This window comes from Schistocerca cancellata, chromosome 6 (assembly GCF_023864275.1).
Source record: "Schistocerca cancellata isolate TAMUIC-IGC-003103 chromosome 6, iqSchCanc2.1, whole genome shotgun sequence".
Lineage (NCBI taxonomy): Eukaryota > Metazoa > Arthropoda > Insecta > Orthoptera > Acrididae > Schistocerca > Schistocerca cancellata.
In genome coordinates this window covers 106,241,577-106,265,760 of record NC_064631.1, presented here as the reverse complement: position 1 = coordinate 106,265,760, position 24,184 = coordinate 106,241,577, and the positions used below count along the sequence as shown (strand labels likewise).

Sequence of the window (24,184 nt, the reverse complement as noted above, 5' to 3'; positions counted from 1 at the left end):
GTCGGCACTTCCCTGTAATAAATTGCGGGAAGTGAAAGCCCTTCCTTGCGCTTGGACCTCTTCCTCCCGAACGCGTCGTCGGGAGGAGGTAATTTTAGCTAGACTCCGGATAGGGCATTGTCGTTTTAGCCATCGACATCTTTTAAGCGGCGATCCTCCCCCATTCTGTCCCCACTGCTCTCAGCTGTGGACGGTAAGACACGTTTTAATTGAATGCCCCTATTTTAATCCGTTACGCTCCTGTCTACAGCTATCGCCTGATCTATCGTCGATTTTAGCAGATGACACGCGCTCCGCCGACCGCGTTCTACAGTTTATTAGTGACAGTGAAATGACGTCAGTCATTTGAAGCTTTTTTTGGGGACAATCACCCCCTTTCTGTAGTGGATTTTTAAGCAGTCTTCTATTTTTAGTTTCTCCAATTTTCTGACTTTGTTCCCATTGCTGTTGGTTTTAAATTTCGGTTTTTTACTGTCTTAAGTCACGGGCTGGGCGCTAATGACCATAGAAGTTTTGCGCCCTAAAACCACAACAAAAAAAAAAAAAAAAAAAAAAAAAACACACACACACACACACACACACACACACACACACACACACACACACACACACACACACACGTGCAAATGCAACTTGCACACACACGTATACAGTCTCGGACAACTGAAACCACATTGGACTGTGGTTTCAGTTGTCTGAGACTGCAGACGTGTGTGCGCGTGTGTGTCTATTACTGGCAAAGGTCTTAATGGCCGAAAGCTATAATTGTGTGAACCTTTTTGTTCTGCCTATCACGACTCAGCATCTCCACTATATGGTGAATAACAACTTCCTTCTCTAATATTGTCAAATTCCTTCCTGGATTTTCCATTGTTAGACTTAAGATTTGTTGCTTTTATAGATCGACAAACAATGCGGTTTATCAAGTGTCATTCCAAAATCATTTCATCTCGGCTGCTTACTCTTTTTCGCATCAGTGATAACTGTTGTTATGACTAACCTACTGGAGGAACCCTTTATTTTTTATTCATATCTTCATTAGTTATGTTTTCAAAAATAAGAAATCTAAGAGAATGCAATCTGAATCAAAAATTTTCAAAAGCGATTTAAAAAAAAAAATTGCAGTAATATTGCAATAGTTGAAAACCTAAATATATTTAATAAGAGAATATGATTTTCAGAATGAGGTTTCTACAAATTGGGCACTTTCTCGTTTACATATACTTCTGTAAGGCACTCAGTTTCCCAGATCAGTGATACAGAATGGTTATTATTACTGTCTGAGAAAGTTGCCCAAATATAATCAGGTATTGATCAGATTTAACAGTGATGTTAAGATTGGGTACTTGCTTTAAATTTTCAGAAATGTAACATTGTGCACTTTAAAAAACGAAAAAATGTGGTATCCTATTGGCTCCTATCCAATGAGCCACATCTGAATTGGTCAACTTGTATAAATACTGGGTGTAACAGTTTGTAGGAATACTGAATGAAATGAATACATCGGCTCATTTGTAGGTAGAGAAGGTGGAAGACTTTGGTTTATTTGTAGGATACTGGGAAAATACAGATAACTTGCAAAGCACTCAGGGGTATGTTCTACAATACTGATGAAGTACTGGAATTTGTAGCAGATAGGACAAACAGAGGAATGGGAAGAAACCCCATCATAATATACCAAAGGAAGATACCCTCTGTCATGCACTTCAGTGTTCGCAGAGTGTTGATGTAGAAATCACAAGACCAGTAATAACTAGTTAGTCATACACAGAGGGCAGAAACAGAAGATGTCATTAAGTGGGAATAGTAAATTCAGTGGCCACTGAGTAGAACATTATGCAGCAAGGATTCCTCCAGGGCCTGCCTGTAAACTTTCGCCGTTTCTTATATATGGTAATGGTTTGCATTTCTTCATAACCTGAAAATGTTACTTCATAATGTTTGCTAATTATAAAAACATAGTAAATTATACCACAGCTTATGATATAGTAGAATGTGAATGGCACTCTCAAAAGAATCAGACTTGCTTCACTGTTATTTCCAATAAATATAAATAAAAGTAGTTTTCCTCCTATTCCATACAAACCACATGTACACAGAACACAGGAGATATTATTATTGATGTAACAACCCAGAAATAAAAAAATTACTCAATTCGTGGGTGTTCATGTACTGTACGTAGTTGAAATTTTAAACATTGTTATAGGCTGACGTCCAGCAACCATGCATTAACTTAATTACAGAATCTACCTATAAACACCTCGGGTGCATAAAATTGTTGTCAAATTGACCATGGTTTCGACAGCTCTAAGGCCGTCTTTATCATAATAAAAATTACATAGGATTACCTGGAAAATAATGGTATTGATAAACTTTTTAATATGTTCAATGAATTTCATGAAAATATTTCTTTCACCGAACGTGAAAATGAGTTCCGGCTATTGAATTTTCTAGATCTCACTCTTACGATAGTAGATGACAAAGTTAGCTTCAATATCTTCCGCAAAGAAACCAGTTATGGAAAGATTATTCCATTCATGTCAGTACACCCGCATTCTCATAAGATGGCCTTTTTTCATTCAGCTATTCATAGAGCCACCTCCACACCCCTTTCTTCTGAAAATCTCAATTCTGAAATCACTCTGATTAAACTGTGGCTGCCAATAATGGCTGTGATCCTTCTATAGTAGATAGTATTTTTAGTAGGAAAACGATTACTACCCTAGGCCTTTCTAATAACGAACCTAATGAAAAGAAAAAAAATTTCTCCATACCATTTCTGGGTCCAGTGTTTACTTCAAAATAAATATAGCTCTAGAGTAACCTTCTCAACTAATAATTCTTTAAAAAGTAATATCATACATAACTTGAAATCTACGCTTCCCCTTTGCACAATTCTGGTGTCTATAAAATTATTTGCGGCAATTGTCCTGCCTATTACATAGACCAAACAGGCTGAGCTATTGTGACAAGATTAAAGGAACACCTTCTTGGCAAAAAAAGGCACCAATGTTCACAATTCAACTTTCGCTGACCATTTGTTAATCACAGAACATAATTCTAAAGATGTAAAAGATGTCCAAATCGTGCACTTGGAGACAAAGGCTTTCAGCTTAACATCTTAGAAGAGCTAGAGATTTTTAAACACCTATCTCTGAGGGACGATCTCATTCTGAATGAACAGTTGCAATTACACAATAAAAAGTTTTTTCAAGGTATAAAGCTGCTAATTAAAAATGGTCTGAATGGTGATACTCTCTTCAATGTAGACTCTTAATCATCATTTTCCTTTCCAGTTTCACATTTTTTATGTACATTTGAACTATATTTCATTTATAAAATAAGACCGTTACAGTGTGTTGTAATTTTTATGCCTGCCTGTAATGTTAAATTATCTATACAGTGCCTTAGTTGCTCTTGTCTGTAATTTGATCACTTCTTGCTAGATGGCACGAATCTGTTTTCGTGTCCATCTCGTGGCTGCCTTGGCCTGTTTGCGTCTAGTCTGACAGTAGCGGTGGTTTGATGCAGTTGTTTCACTCTGAACAACCTTGTGACTGCCATTATATTTCGATGGAACATTTTATTCCAGGTGGCAAACATGTTACATTTTTACAGTTTGTTTTATTCTTGTGATTATTTCAATTTGACTAGAGCTTTTTTGCTCAGATGTTTTTCACCTAAGGTGTGATTACATGTAAGTGCACTGCTTGTACAGTATATGGAAGTAATCCTATTAATTATATTGTATTATTGAGCCATGTCATTATTTTCTAGGTAATACTATGCAATTGTTATTCTGATGAAGACCACCTTAGAGCTGTCGAAATCATGGTCAATTTGACAATAATTTTATGCACCTGAGGTGACTATACGTACATTCTGTAATTAACTGTACGTAGTGTAAATTATCGCTTCTCATGGGCTCTGCTGGGAGTGGAAGTGCATAATCTTATGTTGCACATAAGATGGCTGAAGATGAAGATGAGAATGGAGCAGATGAAACATTCCCTGTTCCCCCCCCCCCCCCCCCCCCCCCCCTTTCCCTCTGATACTGCAGGCAGTACAAAACAAATAAGTAAATATATATGATGGTAGTATCTGTTCCCAAAAGAACAGTTACCGTGGATGACCATGTAACTTTGCTAGAAATGAAATGATAATTAAATGGACACCCTAGCTGCAAACAGGCGTTGATGTACTTCATTGGGGACATGTTGAAAATGTGTGCCCTGACCAGGACTCGAACACAGGATCTCCTGCTTACATGGCAGAAGCTCTATCCATCTAAGCAACCTTTGTTATGCTACAAGTAAGTGACCTCCACTTTTTTCTTTTCCTTTTTGCTGCTGCCATGCTTTCCTGCAAAGAAATGTTTGCTAGGTTATGTTCTCTATGATCAGAGACAAGTCAGTACTAACCTGAAGTCATCAGATGTGTACATGTTCTTCTACCAGCAAACACCCTTAGAAACAAGAAGTAAAAATACCATGGACTGTAAAGATATCAGGCTAAAAGATACTGTACACCTGACACTTTAAAAGGCTGCCAACAGTTTATTGAGAATTATCTTAAGTTTACTTCTGGTAGTTATAATCTTTCAAAACACCTAGGAATAAATTTGCCGATGTGTTTTTGTCCCAAGTAACTCTGCTTTGTCGAAACAAATTTAAGTGTTTCACTCCTTTTCAAAATTAAGTAAACAATAAACCCTTCATTTCACTACCTAATAATGATAAATTCATAACAATATATGTGTATACAAACTCAAAGAAGTACAGCTGCAGCCATACTGTGCAAATCACTGTAACGTTCATGGCAGAAGTTATTTCCCATTGTATCATGTTAGGGTTTTTCCCCATTACATTCCCATATGGAGTGTGGAAAAATAGACTACTTAAATGTCATAGTACCTACTGTAAGTAGCCTAATCTTATCTTTGTTTCCTATGAGGGTAATAAATGGGGGCTGTAGTGCATCCCTAGATTCCTCACTTAATACTGGATTGTGAAACTTTCTAAGCCAGCTTTTGCATGCTTATCTTGAAGTGTGTGTAGGTTTAGGTTTTTCAGCATATTCGTGCAGCTGTTCGTCATATATGCTCAGTATAACTGTTAGCTCTATTTGATATATGTTCCACAACTTACTGGACAGTACATTGTCCTACTTTAGCAGGAGTAAATTTTTTTTAAATTTTATTTTCAGGTGTGCCAGGTATATACATAAGTAAGGGATATGAGTTATTTAGTTATTAATTTCGTTCCATGATCGTGTGAAGGAAAATTAGTTTAACTGGTCCCATATTGGGAATATTTGTGGAGATAGTATTGAATTTCTTGATATGATACTGTAAAGTCATGCATTGAAAACAAATAATTGAAGGATGAAAGGTAACCACTCGCCATATGGTCGAGCCATTAAGCTTAAAAAATGTAATTGTCTCTAACCCTTAGGACAATGCCCTTCTTCAGAGGTAACAGAGTGATAAAAAAAAAACACAATTTACACATGTCCAGCTAAGTTGTTCCAGCACTGAAGTCCAGGTGCAGTACTATGATGGAGTAACTGACTTGTGCAATATATCTATGTGTGTTTGTTTAATATGTGAGCTTCAAGAAAGGACACTGAAATCACCACAAAGCTTTCGAACTATTTTGTTTATTTTTATGTTGTCACTTTTATTTTTATGTTGTCACTTTTGTTTGTAACTGTGCAGTTGCCTGCACATATGTTGTCAATTTTTTATACATTGTTGTGAAATTGTTGCTACTATTATGTTATACAGCATGTCCGAAAAATCTTACCCTGATTACATAAATTGATAACTCAGGCTAGAAGTAGGATACAATATGAAACTAGTGTCTAGGTGTTTACAAAGTTCCACATGAGCACCCTTGGTAGCACGTAGCACATCTAGGCGATATTCAGTTTCCGTCCACACATTAGCCAACATCACTGCAGGGATCAATTCAACGACTGCGGTTATCCGTTGCCACAGGGTTTGAAAATATGGTACACGTGTTCGTAGACCTCGTCCTTGACATAACCCCATAAAAAGAAGTCTAATGGGGTTATGTCAGGAGAGTGTGGAGGCCAAACCATTGGCCCATCACGACCAATCCATCGCCCAGGAAAGGTCATATCGAGATAGGCACGGGTGTCCAAACCCCAATGAGGCGGTGCACCGTCTTGCTGAAACAAGACATCGGGGTGATACTGAAGCAGCTGAGGAACAGCATACAGTTGCAACATGTCCTTGTGCAATAGCGTGCACCAAACATTCACCTTTGGACTGCCTCGGGTGCACTCCATGACCTCGCCAGGGGGTTGTGAACCCCAAACACGCAAATTATGGTGATTCACTACTCCACTGACAAAAAAGGTCACTTCATAGGAAAAGGCAATTCGTCTGAGATAACCATCATCATCCTCAATATGTGATAGCATTTCGACCGCAAAGTCATATCGACGTGTACTGTCATTGGGCAACAATGCCTGAACTATTTGCACTTTGTATGCACGAAACAATAAATGTTTTTGTAAAATGTCATGTAGAGAGCTTTTTGGCATCTGTAATTCACATGAGGCCCTGTGCACTGATTTCTTTGGACTTTGCAGAAAAGACTGCCTTACTGCTTCCACCCTGTCTGCTGAGGTTCTTGGTCGACCAGACCTCGGAAGGTCAGCAACCGATCCTGTGTTCTTGAACTTCTCATACCAGGCTTTAATGCTCTTGACATCAGGTGGATTCCTTCCAAATGTTGTCTGGAAGTGTTTCTGCACTGTGGTTGGTGATCGTGTCTCATGGTACCATGGGACACACTGTGCCTTCTCCTGATTGGTTAACATGGCTTCTTGGGCACTGCACCTCATCCTCTACTTGCATACTGCGAACCTAAAACAGAAAAAAATACTTTGATAGTTGTTTGACACAATTTGACACAAGTTTCATATTTGTATCTTACTTCTAGCCTGACTTACCAATTTATGTAATCAGGGAAAGTCTTTTCGGACACCCTGTATATGTTTGACATTGTCAACTGCTGGGGGCAATTCTAAAGCATCAGAAGCTTGGCATACCTGATATTTCAGAATAATATGTTGTTGTAAACTTGATTATTGATATCACTGTATTGATTCATTCCAATTCCACTTTCACATATAAGACATATCTCCCACTCTCTATCTCCTCCTTCCCCCTCACTCTGTATATCTCCTCTCTCTATAAATATCATAAAAACTTTTCTGTAAGTAATTGTTAAAATTCTTGTGTGCGCCATTTCAATATTGTTAAATTTGAATCCCTTCTTGCAGACAGAGTTCCGCAGCTATTGGATGGAAACAAAGTTCCAACAAGAAAATTCTGAAGCAACTGAAAAATCTGCAGAGAACCCATTTCCTTTCTTGCCTCTGCCTTACAGGCGTTGCACTATGGATGCAGTTGGAGATATTTTGAGTGGTGTAGAACTGCCTGGTGGTTCCTTAGATGGTCTCCTGTTTTATCACAGTGAAAGTCACTATACTGCAGGTTCAACACCACTTGTTGGTTGGCTAAAGCCCCACATGATACCTGAAGTCTTGGGTGTGGATATTCACCCACGATACCTTGAGGAACGTCCTTCTGACTATGAGAGTGTGGCTGTTTATGTACAAAAGTCAGCAATAGCTAAACGAAACAAGCAGCGGCAGCGTCAAAGGCGCCGTAATAGGAGCAGAAACAAAAAGTAAGTTTTTATAGCATACCAGTGAACCCAGCAGTGCCTCACAATTACTAAATATGTATGGGATTTGGATATATGTCCTAATCTCCTCCTCTTCCCTCTTCTGGTCTGGGCATCCTCTCTCTTTGTCCATATCATCATCCTACCCTCTCTCTATCCATCACCTCCCCACCTCTCATTGTCTTTTTGTACATCTCATCCTCCACCCCATCACTTCCTCCCCCCCCCCCCCCTCTCTCTCTCTCTCTCTCTCTCTCTCTCTCTCTCTCTCTCTCTCTCTCTCTCTCTCTCTCTCTCTCTACCTCCCCCCCCTCGCCCTCTGATCTTGAGCCTTATTTATTGTTATTGCAAATTCAGATTCCATAGTAGTATTCTAATCATAAGCAGATAAGCCATAAATTCAACTTCTCTGTGAAAAACATCTGCAAGGTGAAAACAAAACAGCATTGTTGTGTATACAATGGTTTATTGACAGCTGTAGCGACATTTGAGACACACTGTAGTTTTCTATTCTACTCCTTTCTTTATTTAGCTTTGTGTGACTGCACTGTTGTGAAGATAAAATGAGAACACTAACATAAAAGATATAATAACAAAGAATCGGTTCCCAAGATGCTGGAATCATTTGATTCTAATACTAGTCAGTTCCTAGAGAATCTTCCTGGAATTGTGGAATCTGAATGTGGCACAGCCCTAGCTAAAATCATTATGGATAAAAATTTTTTACTCTAATTCCAGTTATTCTAACTAAATATTAGAGCTATTGCTATTGTTACAAATCGGTAGATGAAATTTTGAGTGAGTGGCTGATAATTCCACATAATTCATGCTTTCTGTGTGTTGTTTAGTTTTTTGGCATTGGCAACACTGGTCTGACCGTCTGACAGTTAATCGAATCTTTATGGTTGAGTGAGAAGCAACATAACTTCATCTTTGTGTTATTTACAGTGTTGGAGACAATAGGCTATTGAACAGTTGCAGTATGGTTAAGAAAAAAGGACCTGTTTGGAATTTTTCAATTTAAAAGAGAATGGAGTATCTTGTAAATATTGTTTCAAGAAATACAACTGTCACAGTCCAACAAAATGGAAAAGCATATCAAAAAGTGTTTCAAGTACCCACAGAATTGATACTAACATTTTAATTTTTTTGCAGTAGTATAATATAAGTAAAAATACTACCTACAGGCTAACTACTTAGTATAAACCATAATTTATTTCAAAAATTACTTTTAAACTTGTCATTTTTTGCTTTTTATTATGCATTACTGCAAGAACCTGCCTCATTATAGGTGTAAATATTTATCTTTACTGTCCAATTTATTTCCCCTAATAACTCTCCCCTACCTCTCAAGCAGCTTTTTCAACTTTTTTACCCAATCACTAAAGAAGCAGTGTTGCAAAAACATTTCCAATACAAAATAAAAGCTTAAAATTATTCTTAGAACTGCTGCTTATGAATTAATCTTTGTTGTTGTTGTGGTCTTCAGTCCTGAGACTGGTTTGATGCAGCTCTCCATGCTACTCTATCCTGTGCAAGCTTCTTCATCTCCCAGTATCTACTGCAACCTACATCCTTCTGAATCTGCTTAGTGTATTCATCTCTTGGTCTCCCTCTACGATTTTTACCCTCCACACTGCCCTCCAATGCTAAATTTGTGATCCCTTGATGCCTCAAAACATGTCCTACCAACCGATCCCTTCTTCTAGTCAAGTTGTGCCACAAACTTCTCTTCTCCCCAATCCTATTCAATACCTCCTCATTAGTTACGTGATCTACCCACCTTATCTTCAGCATTCTTCTGTAGCACCACATTTCGAAAGCTTCTATTCTCTTCTTGTCCAAACTAGTTATCGTCCATGTTTCACTTCCATACATGGCTACACTCCATACAAATACTTTCAGAAACGACTTCCTGACACTCAAATCTATACTCGATGTTAACAAATTCCTCTTCTTGAGAAACGCTTTCCTTGCCATTGCCAGTCTACTTTTTATATCCTCTCTACTTCGACCATCATCGGTTATTTTACTCCCTAAATAGCAAAACTCCTTTACTACTTTAAGTGTCTCATTTCCTAATCTAATTCCCTCAGCATCACCTGACTTAATTTGACTACATTCCATTATCCTCGTTTTGCTTTTGTTGATGTTCATCTTATATCCTCCTTTCAAGACACTGTCCATTCCGTTCAACTGCTCTTCCAAGTCCTTTGCTGTCTCTGACAGAATTACAATGTCATCGGCGAACCTCAAAGTTTTTACTTCTTCTCCATGAATTTTAATACCTACTCCGAATTTTTCTTTTGTTTCCTTTACTGCTTGCTCAATATACAGATTGAATAACATCGGGGAGAGGCTACAACCCTGTCTTACTCCTTTCCCAACCACTGCTTCCCTTTCATGCCCCTCGACTCTTATAACTGCCATTTGGTTTCTGTACAAACTGTAAATAGCCTTTCGCTCCCTGTATTTTACCCCTACCACCTTCAGAATTTGAAAGAGAGTATTCCAGTTAACATTGTCAAAAGCTTTCTCTAAGTCTACAAATGCTAGAAACGTAGGTTTGCCTTTTCTTAATCTTTCTTCTAAGATAAGTCGTAAGGTCAGTATTGCCTCACGTGTTCCAACATTTCTACGGAATCCAAACTGATCTTCCCCGAGGTCGGCTTCTACCAGTTTTTCCATTCGTCTGTAAAGAATTCGCGTTAGTATTTTGCAGCTGTGACTTATTAAACTGATAGTTCGGTAATTTTCACATCTGTCAACACCTGCTTTCTTTGGGATTGGAATTATTATATTCTTCTTGAAGTCTGAGGGTATTTCGCCTGTCACATACATCGTGCTCACCAGATGGTAGAGTTTTGTCATGACTGGCTCTCCCGAGGCCATCAGTAGTTCAAATGGAATGTTGTCTACTCCCGGGGCCTTGTTTCGACTCAGGTCTTTCAGTGCTCTGTCAAACTCTTCACGCAGTATCTTATCTCCCATTTCGTCTTCATCTACATCCTCTTCCATTTCCATAATATTGTCCTCAAGTACATCGCCCTTGTATAAACCCTCTATATACTCCTTCCACCTTTCTGCCTTCCCATCTTTGCTTAGAACTGGGTTGCCATCTGAGCTCTTGATATTCATACAAGTGGTTCTCTTTTCTCCAAAGGTCTCTTTAATTTTCCTGTAGGCAGTATCTATCTTACCCCTAGTGAGACAAGCCTCTACATCCTTACATTTGTCCTCTAGCCATCCCTGCTTAGCCATTTTGCACTTCCTGTCGATATCATTTTTGAGACGTCTGTATTCCTTTTTGCCTGCTTCATTTACTGCATTTTTATATTTTCTCCTTTCATCAATTAAATTCAATATTTCTTCTGTTACCCAAGGATTTCTATTAGCCCTCGTCTTTTTACCTACTTGATCCTCTGCTGCCTTCACTACTTCATCCCTCAGAGCTACCCATTCTTCTTCTACTGTATTTCTTTCCCCCATTCCTGTCAATTGTTCCCTTATGCTCTCTCTGAAACTCTGTACAACCTCTGGTTCTTTCAGTTTATCCAGGTCCCATCTCCCTAAATTCCCACCTTTTTGCAGTTTCTTCAGTTTCAATCTGCAGTTCATAACCAATAAATTGTGGTCAGAATCCACATCTGCCCCAGGAAATGTCTTACAATTTAAAACCTGGTTCCTAAATCTCTGTCTTACCATTATATAATCTATCTGATACCTACTAGTATCTCCAGGATTCTTCCAGGTATACAACCTTCTTTTATGATTCTTGAACCAAGTGTTAGCTATGATTAAGTTATGCTCTGTGCAAAATTCTACAAGGCGGCTTCCTCTTTCATTCCTTCCCCCCAATCCATATTCACCTACTATGTTTCCTTCTCTCCCTTTTCCTACTGACGAATTCCAGTCACCCATGACTATTAAATTTTCGTCTCCTTTCACTACCTGAATAATTTCTTTTATCTCGTCATACATTTCATCTATTTCTTCATCATCTGCAGAGGTAGTTGGCATATAAACTTGTACTACTGTAGTAAGCATAGGCTTTGTGTCAATCTTGGCCACAATAATGCGTTCACTATGCTGTTTGTAGTAGCTAACCCGCACTCCTATTTTTTTATTCATTATTAAACCTACTCCTGCATTACCCCTATTTGATTTTGTATTTATAACCCTGTAATCACCTGACCAAAAGTCTTGTTCCTCCTGCCACCGAACTTCACTAATTCCCACTATATCTAATTTTAACCTATCCATTTCCCTTTTTAAATTTTCTAACCTACCTGCCCGATTAAGGGATCTGACATTCCACGCTCCGATCCGTAGGACGCCAGTTTTCTTTCTCCTGATAACGACGTCCTCCTGAGTAGTCCCCGCCCGGAGATCCGAATGGGGGACTATTTTACCTCCGGAATATTTTACCCAAGAGGACGTCATCATCATTTAATCATACAGTAGAGCTGCATGTCCTCGGGAAAAATTACGGCTGTAGTTTCCCCTTGCTTTCAGCCGTTCGCAGTACCAGCACAGCAAGGCCGTTTTGGTTAATGTTACAAGGCCAGATCAGTCAATCATCCAGACTGTTGCCCCTGCAACTACTGAAAAGGCTGCTGCCCCTCTACAGGAACCACATGTTTGTCTGGCCTCTCAACAGATACCCCTCCGTTGTGGTTGCACCTACGGTATGGCCATCTGTATCGCTGAGGCACGCAAGCCTCCCCACCAGCGGCAAGGTCCATGGTTCATGGTTTATGATGCACAAATCCTTGGGCAATCCTGAATTTTGGGCATTTGCCCAGGCATTTATCCTGGTCATTTGTCCCAACTTATAAATGCCTAGACATTTTACACCACTTAATATGTAGTTTCAAAAAAAGTTTCTGCTCTCTAGCAAGAGAAGCCTGAACAACAAAACAGAAATGATACACGTGTTACTGTCATTAACTCATGAAGAACAGCAAAGTGTAGTTTGACACTTGTGTGCCAAAGGGCATAAAGTGAGTGAAATTCACCGGGACTTGCGTGGTCTGTATGGGGACAGCTGTATGGACCATAGCAGTATCTCCAGGTGGCATGCATTCTCCCAAGAGGCCATGTGAACCTTAGTGATTCGGCATGCTCCGGGCAGCCGGTAACAGCTGCAACCCCACAGAATGTCGGACCCATTGAGGCACAAATTTGAATGACCAGCAAACCTTATCGGAAAGCAGTTCAACATTTTATGTTCTGTGGAGTACAATATGTTCATGACAAGTTGACATTTCGTAAAGCTAGTGCTTGCTGGGTGCCTAAGAACCTGACAGAGAACCACAAGGGCCAGCAAATGATTACAACCTTGGATCACTTAACACATAACACCACAGAACGGCATGAATTTCTGAAAGGAGTTGTCTGCTCAGTTTCTCGCACGTAGTAGTATGCCCATGACTCATCACCAGTGACATCTATGGAGTGAAAACATGCTGGCTCCCCAGTACGGAAAAAATTCAGAGTAACTCAGTCTGCTGGGAAAGTGCTTGTGACATTGCTCTGGGATATGCATGGTGTGTTACTGGTGGACTTTCGATTAAGTTGCGTCGTGTCCTTCATGATAAACGACACAACGTAAATGCTGACGATGTCCTACTTCTGTTACCCTGTGTTGCTGCTGCTGTACCCCAGCATCCACCCTAAAGTCTGGACCTTGCACCACTGGACTTTTATCTGTTTGGTCATGATGGGCCAATGCTTTGCAAGAGATGCGGAAGTGAAATCAGCAGTCTGCAGATGACTGTACTCCAACCACACACACTTCTGCAAATAGAGCATATTGAAACTGGTACCATGAAGGGAGAAATGTGTTGAGAACATTGGTGACTATGTAGAAAAGTAGGTAAGACATAAGGGCTTCTTCTTCTTCTTCGCATACTGAACTTTTTGGTAATAAAATTATTGTGCATTACTTTTCGATTTTTCCCTCATAAGGTGCAGTCAACACAAAGAAAAAGACTCAGGAACCTCAGTTCACTTATTTTGCTCTTAGAAATACGGGATGATTTTGCTAAATGGGAACACACTGCAGGAAACAATCTCAGAGGATAAGGAACAAAAAAGGTCATGTGGACATGTGGCTGGAAATTCATTACAAGAGACATACGCCCACTTGAAGGTGAAATTAAAACAATAATACCTTCCCAAACAGAGAGGCTGAATCAGTGCTGATGGTTACTGTCACCATACTTTCATAGCCCACAGATGGGTGTTGTGAAGATACTGCTCCTCATAAACGTAGCCTCATCTGCGTATAGAATGGATGCAGAAATCCTTGCACCATAGTGGTGTGTGTGACAAACTGCAACAAAACTTACCACTGTGGAAGACAGTCCTTAAGTAATAAGGCCTTCACACATTGTAAGTGATATTTGATTGTGCAGTTGTCGTGGAGAATGTTCCACAGGGTCCATGCAGGCAGATCACCTGCCTCCTGCTCATAACAGGATCAGATTCTAAAGTGTTCAGTACCTCTCATCTTGACCTTCAAGTATGTGTACCTCCTTTGAAACTCATTTCCAGCAGTATGTCCATATGACCTTTTTGCTTATCCTCTCAGGGATGGTCTCCTGCCATTCAGCAAAATTGCTCTGTACATCTCACTATGCTGGCTTGTTCATTTTCACTTCGTATTGTCTTACAAAATTATGTGCACCTAAAGTAAATAAAATATCCATTCAACAGAAGGAAGCAATAAGGATTTTGGATGAAACAGTTTACTGCACATCTTGCTGAGGTCACCTGCAAAGTCTTGAGATTATGTAGAGGTTGTGTATGTGACCTGATGGACGACGGTGGGTCAGGGTGAGTCAAAAGTTGCTCAATAACAGTAGACTTTCTGTATTACTTTCCAACAGTTTGTATCGGTAACTCAAGCCCACATCTGGCGAATGCTCGAAGGTGCACATTATTTCGTGGACGTCCACAGTGAAGCGTTGCCTTGAAGATGCCTGCAGCTGCTACATTCAGCACAGCCCACGTGCAGCTTGGCCTTGTTTGGTAAACATTCCTTGCCAGCAGCCGATCTTCATCATGAGCTGGTGTGGCAGACTGGCATGGCCATGGTGAGTGCGGAGCGGGCTGTCAGCTTGCCACAGTTGTACAAACCCCGGTCCTATGTCTAATTGACAGTATCTGATACTGGCAGGCACCCAGTGGCGAGAATGACTTCAGTTTGATCCTGAGCCCCATCAATGCTGCGGTTGGATCCCTGAGAGGCGGTCCTGTAAGGGTGAGGGTAGAGCGGTAGCAACCTCTTGGCAAAAGTCAGATGCTGATATATAACTATCATATTTTCTCTCTATAAACCATTATCAAGTCATTGCCTATGCTTCTGTGTTTCAATATCTTTTTTCTTAATAGGCCAGCATATCTTATTGTTAAATTTGACCATTTTGCTGAGATAAACCATTGATTCTTGGTTTTTTACATGTGAATTACTGGAAGCCTTAAAACAGATTGCCAATGGCTTTATGCCCTGTGTCCATGATCAGAACTCGAATGGGGCAAATAATTTACAGCTGGTCCTCAAAATGCAACTTGTTTTCAGTTTTGATATAAAGACTACCAAAGTTGCAAGATTCAGTGTTTTTTACTAGTTTCAGGTTACCTGATCCATTTTCAAATCATCCTGTGGCATGGAAAGTTAAAATTATAATATATCCTAAATTAAGTGTATATTACTGGATATTGAGCACTGTCTGTCATTACTGTCTGACTGAAATGTAACACTAAAGTCTGGATAAAGGGTGATTCTCCAGTTAACAGGTTCTACTGCAATATGATATTACCTTGTATCCATCAAGATGAATCTGTTCAGTGTCAGTGAGTTCGATGTCATTTTCTGATAAGCTCAGCACATCTACCCAAATCCAATTTGTCCTTTAGGAGTTCATCCTCTTCATTAATGAGCCTTCTGATGTTTCGACAAGAGATACAAAATTGCTATTCTTTTAGTATCCATGACTTTCCCCAAGCTGCAATATTTTGTTTTGTTCATAGTTTCTTCAGCTAATTATATTTATTCTGCATATGTCTTTTGGACAAATTTCCTCTTTTATAAAAAAGGTCCAAGGCAGACATTTGAAATTGGTAGGTTGAATAATGCTTTGATCACAGAGGATTCTCCTGGTAATTACCAGTCTACACAATGACCAGCGTGATTTTCACAGTAGTGGATGGGACATTCCCTGTGACTTCCCTAATGTCATCCTCATTGTTGTAATTGAGGTGGCAGCTCAGACTGTTGCCTACACCTCTGAGGCAAGACATGCCAGACACCTGTAGGTACAGGCATGAGGAAAAGGAACCAAAGCAGGTAAACAAGACTTAACAGATCTGACATGTTAATGGCCTAATATCTTTTAGCATTATACTTGATAATGGCATAAAAACCAAAATCTAGATAGTACAAAAGATACAGTAATACACAGTCAAATGGCAGTTTATTCATTCACAAAATATTGCTGGCCTGTGGCTCAATACGATCAAAAACTTTTTACATGGTGATCAGTAGAGACCGGATTATATGCATCATAAAAACCTTAAAATATTCCTGCAAATATGCAAGAAAAATTTTTAAAAAATGCATGAAAAGTGTCGTAATATGCAAGATCAAATAATAAAAAAACATGGTGGTTACTATGTGCATTTTATCTCAGAGTTGAACCTGCGCATATCAGTTATGAGGAAGAGGGCCAGCCAAACAAAAAATTGGTACATTTAGAATGCTGATATTTTCTGAATACTTTCTGGTAGAGGTTAGAAAGGGGGCCTTTCTGGGATTATTTTCTAAAAATTTGTAAAATGGGGATGCATACTGTGTTTCAAGAATTGTTCCTCCTTTGCTATTGTTGCTGGTAACAAGCGGATGCATTGTGAGTGGATCGCAGCGAAACAATCAATATGTACAGGACCACCTTTGAGATACATTGCATGCAGAGGGGCATGCTCAAAAACTCCATAATACGTTATTTAAAAAACAACATACAATCATGAATTTTTGTGAACAGCATTAACTTTTAATTAATACTACTAGATCAAAGCATCATTTACAATTTATTTTACATTTTTTCTACTATTGTAAACATAAACCACCAAGTACTGTCCCGAATATTCGGTAGTAAGATTGTATCTTTGATAACTCAAAACATTTTTATAAGCAGAAAAGGACCATTCTACATCAACTGAGGTAACTGGACAGTATTTGAATATGAGTGCTATCTTGGCACTAATTGTTTCTGGTAAAATTTCAGCTGTCACATTAATAAAACTATCAATGTGGCACAGGGGTTCAAAGTGTAAGTTATTGTTTAAAATATTTCCAAACTTTTCTTTGAGTTTTCTTGGGAATACCTCTGGAAATGAAGAGTTCACTAGATTAAGTTTATTCATTAACTTAATAGATTCATTCAAAGTCAAACCTTGAGTTTCAAGCTTTTTAATACTTGCAGGTATGTGGGAAAAATAAGTGTTACTCACAACAATGTATTTTTTAATACTGGAACCATTAGAAGCTTCCTTGCACTGACAAACTGCCAAAGCCTCTGCACTATCAAAGTCATTTACTACCCCTCTAATGACCTCGAAATGTTCATTGTGAAACAACACAGCTTCGGTCCACGTGCCGCAATGAGTTACCACTGGTTCAGGAGGTAAAGGCACATTTGGTAGTTCTTCTTTGTAGGTCTTTGTGGATGAAATCAGTTTATTTACATTCACAAACATGGAACATAATTCTTCAGCAAGGTGATGTACTCCATGAGCAAAGCACGTTACATGAATCAGATTGGGATAAAATACTGGGAGGGCTTTTCATGCTTTGATCATATAGGGAGCAGCATCTGAAATAAACACACACTCTTTCACCTGCAGAAGATTCTGGAAATATTTTTCTAATGCCCTCATTCACAAATCTGGTGATCGTAGCATGATTTACTTTTTCAGGTTTTTTGCAGGCCACTAAATAGGAAGGCAGCGGCTTTTCTTTTAAAATGCCGAAAATTAAGTTTGCAATGTAACAGCCACAAGTGTCTGTAGTTTTGTCAATTGAAATCCATATAATGCTGTCCTTCAGTTCATTGCATATTTCTTCCAGAACATGTACGTGAATCGTCGGTGTGTAATTTTTACGTAATGTTGATTCACCTGGTATATTTTGCTTTAAGCAATATTTGCGCAGGAAGCCTTTGAGGATAGGGTTTGTAAGTTTGTAAAGAGGAATATTGCTTGCAATGAATGCTTCACATAAATCCATGTTAAACCAATCTTTTGATTACCTTTGGACAGATCTCTGCTACTGCAACTTGCTGTTGCCAGAAGTTGTTGTTGTAGTCTATTTGAAACATTTTTTTGCACAAAATGTTTCTCACAAACTCGACACTATAAAACAATTCTTTCACATGTAAATGTTGCAGGATGGTCAGCTAACCACGTACGATGTTTCTTTTTTTGGATGGCATGGCGCACACTACACATCGTAAACATGTTCAGCTGTGGACAAGTAAATAGAAAGCTAAACTGAAACAATGGACATGTGACTAAAAGCTAGTGTAGTTTAATTTAATTGTTGCTGGCGTTTATGGTGTGACAGTGGAGGGGATTAACCAGGGATGTGGGTGCAGGAGCATTGACTCTGCCTGCCTGTTTCTGTTCCTCTTCTGTAATGATTTCGCTAGCCAGTGGCATCTCGGTTAGTGATTGCACGCAGTTCTAGGTCGTGGTCAATCTGAGTGACATCAAGCTAGAGACCACCCATCTAAATTTTTAAAAATATTGTAAACATAGAGCGAAAATATGCATTGTCACTAGTTTTTAGTTAAAATATGCAATAATTGGTGAAGAGGAGCCAAATTTGCAAATGCATTAGCAATATGCAAATGCATATAATCCTGTCTCTGGTGATTAGTTACCTTGCTCCTTCCATTATTTAGATTCTACTGAAGGCTGGGAGAAATTAGTAAATGGGCAATGATGGATAATGAGTTACAGATAAATAGAAAAGTGTTCCCTGACTTTCCTCTCTTGCTTTTGATACTGAAAGGTAGTGTTGTGCGCAGTGTAATGCTACATGCAAGTGAGTCCATTTTTAAACAATGGAAAATCCAGAATGGAATAATGACAGTATTATGAAAAGGATAGTTGCTACGCACCATATAGCAGAGATGATGAGTACCAGATAGGCACAACAACAAGACTGACAAACAAAGCTTTCAGCCAAATAAACCATCAGAATCACTCTTACATGCCTGTCTCCCTACGTTGTGCTCTGTCAACTCTTTCCTGGGCCACAGGGAGTGTACTGGGGTGCATGTTGGAGTGAAGTAAGCGAGGAATGCTGAGAGGGGGTTGGGGGGGAGGGGGGGGGGAAGTGTCTACCATCTCTTGGGAGAGTGGGGAGCCATCTGTGGGCTAGTTAGGGTTCCAGGTAGAGGGGGCGGGTGGCAGATGGCTAGGCATGAGATTTCACAGACTCAGACATGAGATAGCAGCACATAACTAGCTGACGTGAATGGGGTAGGAGGGGGGCATACTGTCACGGGGGATAGTGTACAAAACAAATACACACACACACACACACACACACACACACACACACCATTGGATGGGGGTGGAGGGGTAGTGGGTTACCTTAGGTTTAAGCCAGGGAGGTTACAGGAGTGAAGGAAGTGCTGTAAGGATAGCTCCCTTCTGCGCAGCTCAGAAAAACTGGTGGTAGTGCAGAGGATCCAGATGGCACAGTTTGTGAAGCAGCCATTGAAACTCATATGTTGTGGTCTGCTGCATGGTGTGCCAATGGGTGGTCCATCTTGTTTTTGGCAACAGTTTGGCAGTGGACATTCATTCTAGTTGACAGTGGTTTGATTGTCATACCAATGTAAAATGCTGTGGAGTGGTGCAGCAGACCTGGTATATAACATAGCTGCTTTCACAGGTTGCTGGTCCTCTGATGGTATAGGAGAAGCCTGTGATGGGATTGCAGTGATGTAGGGTAAGTGTGCTGGGTAGGCAGACTGGGTAGGTCTTGCACTTAGGTCTTCCACAAGAGTATGGTCCCTGTGGCAGAGGTTAGGGGGTGGGAGTGACACAGGGACGGACAAGGTTGTTGTGGAGGTCGGGTCGGCAGTGGAACACCACGTTGGGAGGGGATGGAAATATATTGGATAGGATGTCCCTCATTTCAGGGCATGACGACAGATAAAGCCCTGACAAAGGATATGGTTCAATAGTTCCAGTCCTGGGTGGCACTGGGTAACAAGGGGGGTTCCTTTTTGTGGTTAGTTCTTGGGATGGATGTGATGCTCAGGTGTGCATGGAGCTGCTGCACAGGAGATCTGTTGGTGTGTTACGTTTGAAGGCTATTGCCTGTCTGTGAAGGCCTTTATGTGGCCTTCGGCATGCTGGGTGAGGGAGTTCTCAACACTGGAGATGCATCTGCCAATGGGGGCTATATGGTTGGGATTTTTGGTGTGGATTGGTTGGCAGCTGTGAAAGTGAATGTACTGTTGGTGACTGAGGTAGTGGGTTTGGAATCTGCATGGCCTTGGGACGGGGTAGTGTTCAGTTGCGGCAAGGCCATTAACGTGAGGGATGTTTGTGTATAAGGAGGTTGCATCAACAGTGACAAGTGGTGACCCGGGAGGTAAGGGTGTGGGCATGGTAGAGTGCCGGTGCAGGAAGAAGTTGGTATCTTTAATGTGGGAGGCTAGGTATTGGATAATTAGTTGCAGATGTTGGTCAGCAAGAACTGAGACTCTTTCAGTGGGAGCACTGTAGGCAGCCACAATGGGGCATCCCGGCTTTTTAGATTTGTGAATTTTGGGGGAGCATGTAGAAGGTGGGTGCGCAGGCTTTTGTTGGGTTGACTAGGGAAATGGATTCAGGGGAGAGGTTCTGGGAAGCTCCTAAGGATTTCAGCAGAGATTAGAGGTTCTGCTGGACTTGTGGGATGGTGTCTCTTTGGCAGAGCTTGTAGGGGGTGGTGTCAGACAACTGATGTAGGCCCTCTGCCAGGTAGACACTCCCATTCACTAAAACAGTGGTGGAACCTTTGTCTGCCAGGAGAATGATCAGATCCGGATCCATTTTTAGATCGTGTAGGGCAGTCCTTCCTTCTGATGAAAGGTTGTTGTTTTTAGGGAGGGACCTGGGGAAGGATAGCGAGACGAGGTTGGAATTGCTGGAAGGTGACCAGGGGAGTGTGGGAGGGTCACAGTTGGATGATATTATGAATTGGTACAGGCCGGGACTGATTTTAAGATTGGATTGGCTTTGGTTGGAGGGGTTGGTGTCAAAGGAGTGTTTTCACCATAGGGAGTGGGAGAAGGATAGTAGATCCTTCTCAAGTTCAATATGGTTATAGCTGGGGAGTAGGACTGAATGTGAGGCCTTTGGATAGGACTGAAGCTTCATGGGGGCTGAGGATTTTGATGGAGAGGTTAACAACAGTGTTCTAGGACGGTTTCATTTCTGGAGTGTTGGTAGGGGATTTTGGATTATGTGGTAGATTGTAAAGGTCATTGAGGCAGGATCTGGGTGCTGTGAGGGGTTGATGAGGAGGAACACTGTAAGTAGAATTGGGGTTGAATAGTGGTGGCCCAAGGTGGGATGGCTAGATAACTTGTGGAGGTAGTGTTTGGAATGTTTCTCTAGGTGTTGGAGTGTCAAGATTTCGATTTGGGTGGCGAGTGTAGTTAGTGGAGACTCCATAGTAAGAGTATTTTGTAGAGGGAGTGGAGGTGGTTCAGGGATGCCTGTGCCATGGAGATGTGTTTTTGTAGAACCAGGCTTGTGAGGGAAGGGGACTGGCAGTGTCTGAAAAGATCATTGTGCAAGGAGGGGTGGGATCCATTAACAGGGATTTTTATGGTTAAGCATTGGGAGGAGGGGGTATTCCATGGCTTAGGCAACATTTAAGGAACAGGATTTTGGCTAGGTGTAAGGAAACATTTCTGAACTGATGCAGGTAAATAGAGGAGGGATCCACTGTGTTTGGGGGGAGGGGGTGGGGTCGGTGAGATGGCACTAGGGAAGAAAGTTGGTGTTGAAAGTGGCGGGTAAAGATTGCAGGTAGATGCAGGGCGAGTTGAATAATGTTGATGGCTGTAAGGAGGGATAGGAGTTGTGTTGGGCCAAGGGCTAGTACTGTGTCAGCAGTATATCTGGTCGCGTGTGATATATCATCATGCACACACAATAAATTTGATCATGTGTGATTTATCATCACATGTAAGAGATAAAATGAAAACAATTACAGGCAGATTGGAAGTGATACATGAGAGAGGGAAGGATTTTGCGTTGCTAAAGGTGCGTTATGGTATTATCGGGAGTCCTGTGGTATGTGGAGTTGCACACGCAATTGGTGTAACAGACACGGTTGTAACTACAGGGTGTAACAAAAGTCATGTGGGTCCATGTGTGTCGCTGCCATAATGGAGTGTGTCATAAAGGCGAGAGGGAAGAAATGTGAGAGAAAGAAATGCACAGATAATACAGGGCAGCTAGTAAAGGAGACAGTAACGAAGGATGAACAGCAGCAGGCCGTAGTGGCCGAGTGGTTCTAGGTGCTTCAACTTGGAACCGTGCAACCACTACATTCACAGGTTCGAATCCTGCCTCGGGCATGGATGTGTGTGATGTTCTTAGGTTAATTAGGTTTAAGTAGCTCTAAGTTCTAGGGGACTGGTGAGCTCAGCTGTTAAGTCCCATAGTGCTCAGAGCCATTTGAACCTTTTTATGAACAACATGAGGTTTGGATGGAAGGGAGCAACTAGACAATATAATAAAGTACAGAAAGCTCTGGTTGACAATAATGAATTAATTAGGAATAAAGGAGATGACTACCAGACAGGCAGAAGCACTGTGTCATTGGTAGATACCCAAAACAAAAGGTTACAGAGCTTTGATTTGTTAGCTTTTGGAATGTACTTCCTTAATGAGGTGCGAGTGCAGGGCTTGGTGGGCTGAGGGTTGCAGAAGGGTGAGAGGCATGGAGGGGGTTGCAGGGAAGCATCTAGCAGCTCATGGGAGGATAGGGTCTCCCCTGTGGGCTAGCTAGGGGTGCAGGTGGAGGGGTCAGATGGCAGACAGCTGGGCACATGATTTCACATGCTTGGGCATAAGATAGCAACACACAGATACCTGACACAAATTGGGTGGGGGTAGGCCAGGAAGGTTACAGTAGGAAAGATTTGCTGCACAGCTCAGAAAAGCTGGTGGTGAAGGGGAGGATACAGATGGCACAGTTTGTGAAGCAGCCATTGAAACTCACACATTGTGCCACTGGGTGGGTCACCTTGTTTTTGGCAACATTTTGAGGTGGCTATTTATTGTAGTTGACAGCTGGAGAGGTTCCCAAACTTTTGTTTGTCACGCCCCCCTTCTGCCGAAAAGAAAACTTCCGTGCTCCCCCCTCCCCCCCCCCCCCCAAAAAATATAGAGATTTTTATTAATTATCAAGAAACTATTGAAAAATTTGTGACGGTGATGTCATGTAACATGGTGGGCTGTTAATGTATCGACTCACAGTTATTACGTCATCAGTGTAGTCTAGTGATTATAAGCCACTCCTAAAGTAAAGAAAGTCCTTGGTAAACAAGGAAAAATATTTGCGACCTTTGCAGATTAGTGGATGCAGACCATTATTTTAAGTTGAATGTAGCTTATTACTTTCACTCATTATCAAAAATAGTCACTCAGTCATGGTGTTAACGAACATCACTGATCGGTACGCCTGTAGCGCTCCCCATTGTCATTGCACATAAGTTGACATTTATGTCAACGACGACAGTTACCGAACGGCGACAAAGGCCCAGTTCCCAGAACCAGACAAAACATAAAAAATAAGTTTTACAAAATAATTTTGCATACTACACAGAACTTTAAAAAATATGAATAAAATAACTTCCTTACCTTGATTACATTCCCTTGCTGCACACCATTTCTTCACCAGTATACGATTTTAGGACTGCTCTTCGCTTCCCATATCTAGGATAAACTTTCGCTGTGTCTTCATCCAGAAGAAATACCATTATTAGTTGAAATAACATACCAGATGTAACATCAGAGTTCATAAGGATCACACGCAGTATTTATATTTAAATCAGATTCACTATGTTTATTTTATATTGTTTCTTCGAAATAGTTTTTTTTTATATAATTTTACAGTATAACCTACATATAAGGATAGTTAGGAGGAAAATAACAAGTTCTCTTATAATGTGACGTATTTATTATAAAAATATTATTTCCACACACATATGGCAAGAAACAAACAAATAAATCCATGTGAAGCATGAGCTTGCATATTTTTTACAAGATTTTGAATTCTTGTCTGAATAGTAGAAACTGCGCAACGTAAATCGTTGGCAATACGGAGTTTGCTTCTAAGCTTATTTTTTATCGCCACTACCGCTGAAAATGCTCTTTCG

General features: G+C 40.6%; 1 protein-coding gene across 2 annotated transcripts in view; it reads left to right on the top strand.

Moving 5' to 3' along the window:
• The window catches only part of LOC126190971 (snurportin-1), a 110,569-nt gene that overhangs the window by 82,057 nt on the left and 4,328 nt on the right, over positions 1-24,184 (top strand). For both annotated transcript variants that reach the window (XM_049931640.1, XM_049931639.1), the window contains one exon: positions 7,315-7,724. In XM_049931640.1, the coding sequence (XP_049787597.1) occupies positions 7,315-7,724 (410 nt within the window). The remainder of the gene's footprint in view (positions 1-7,314; positions 7,725-24,184) is intronic.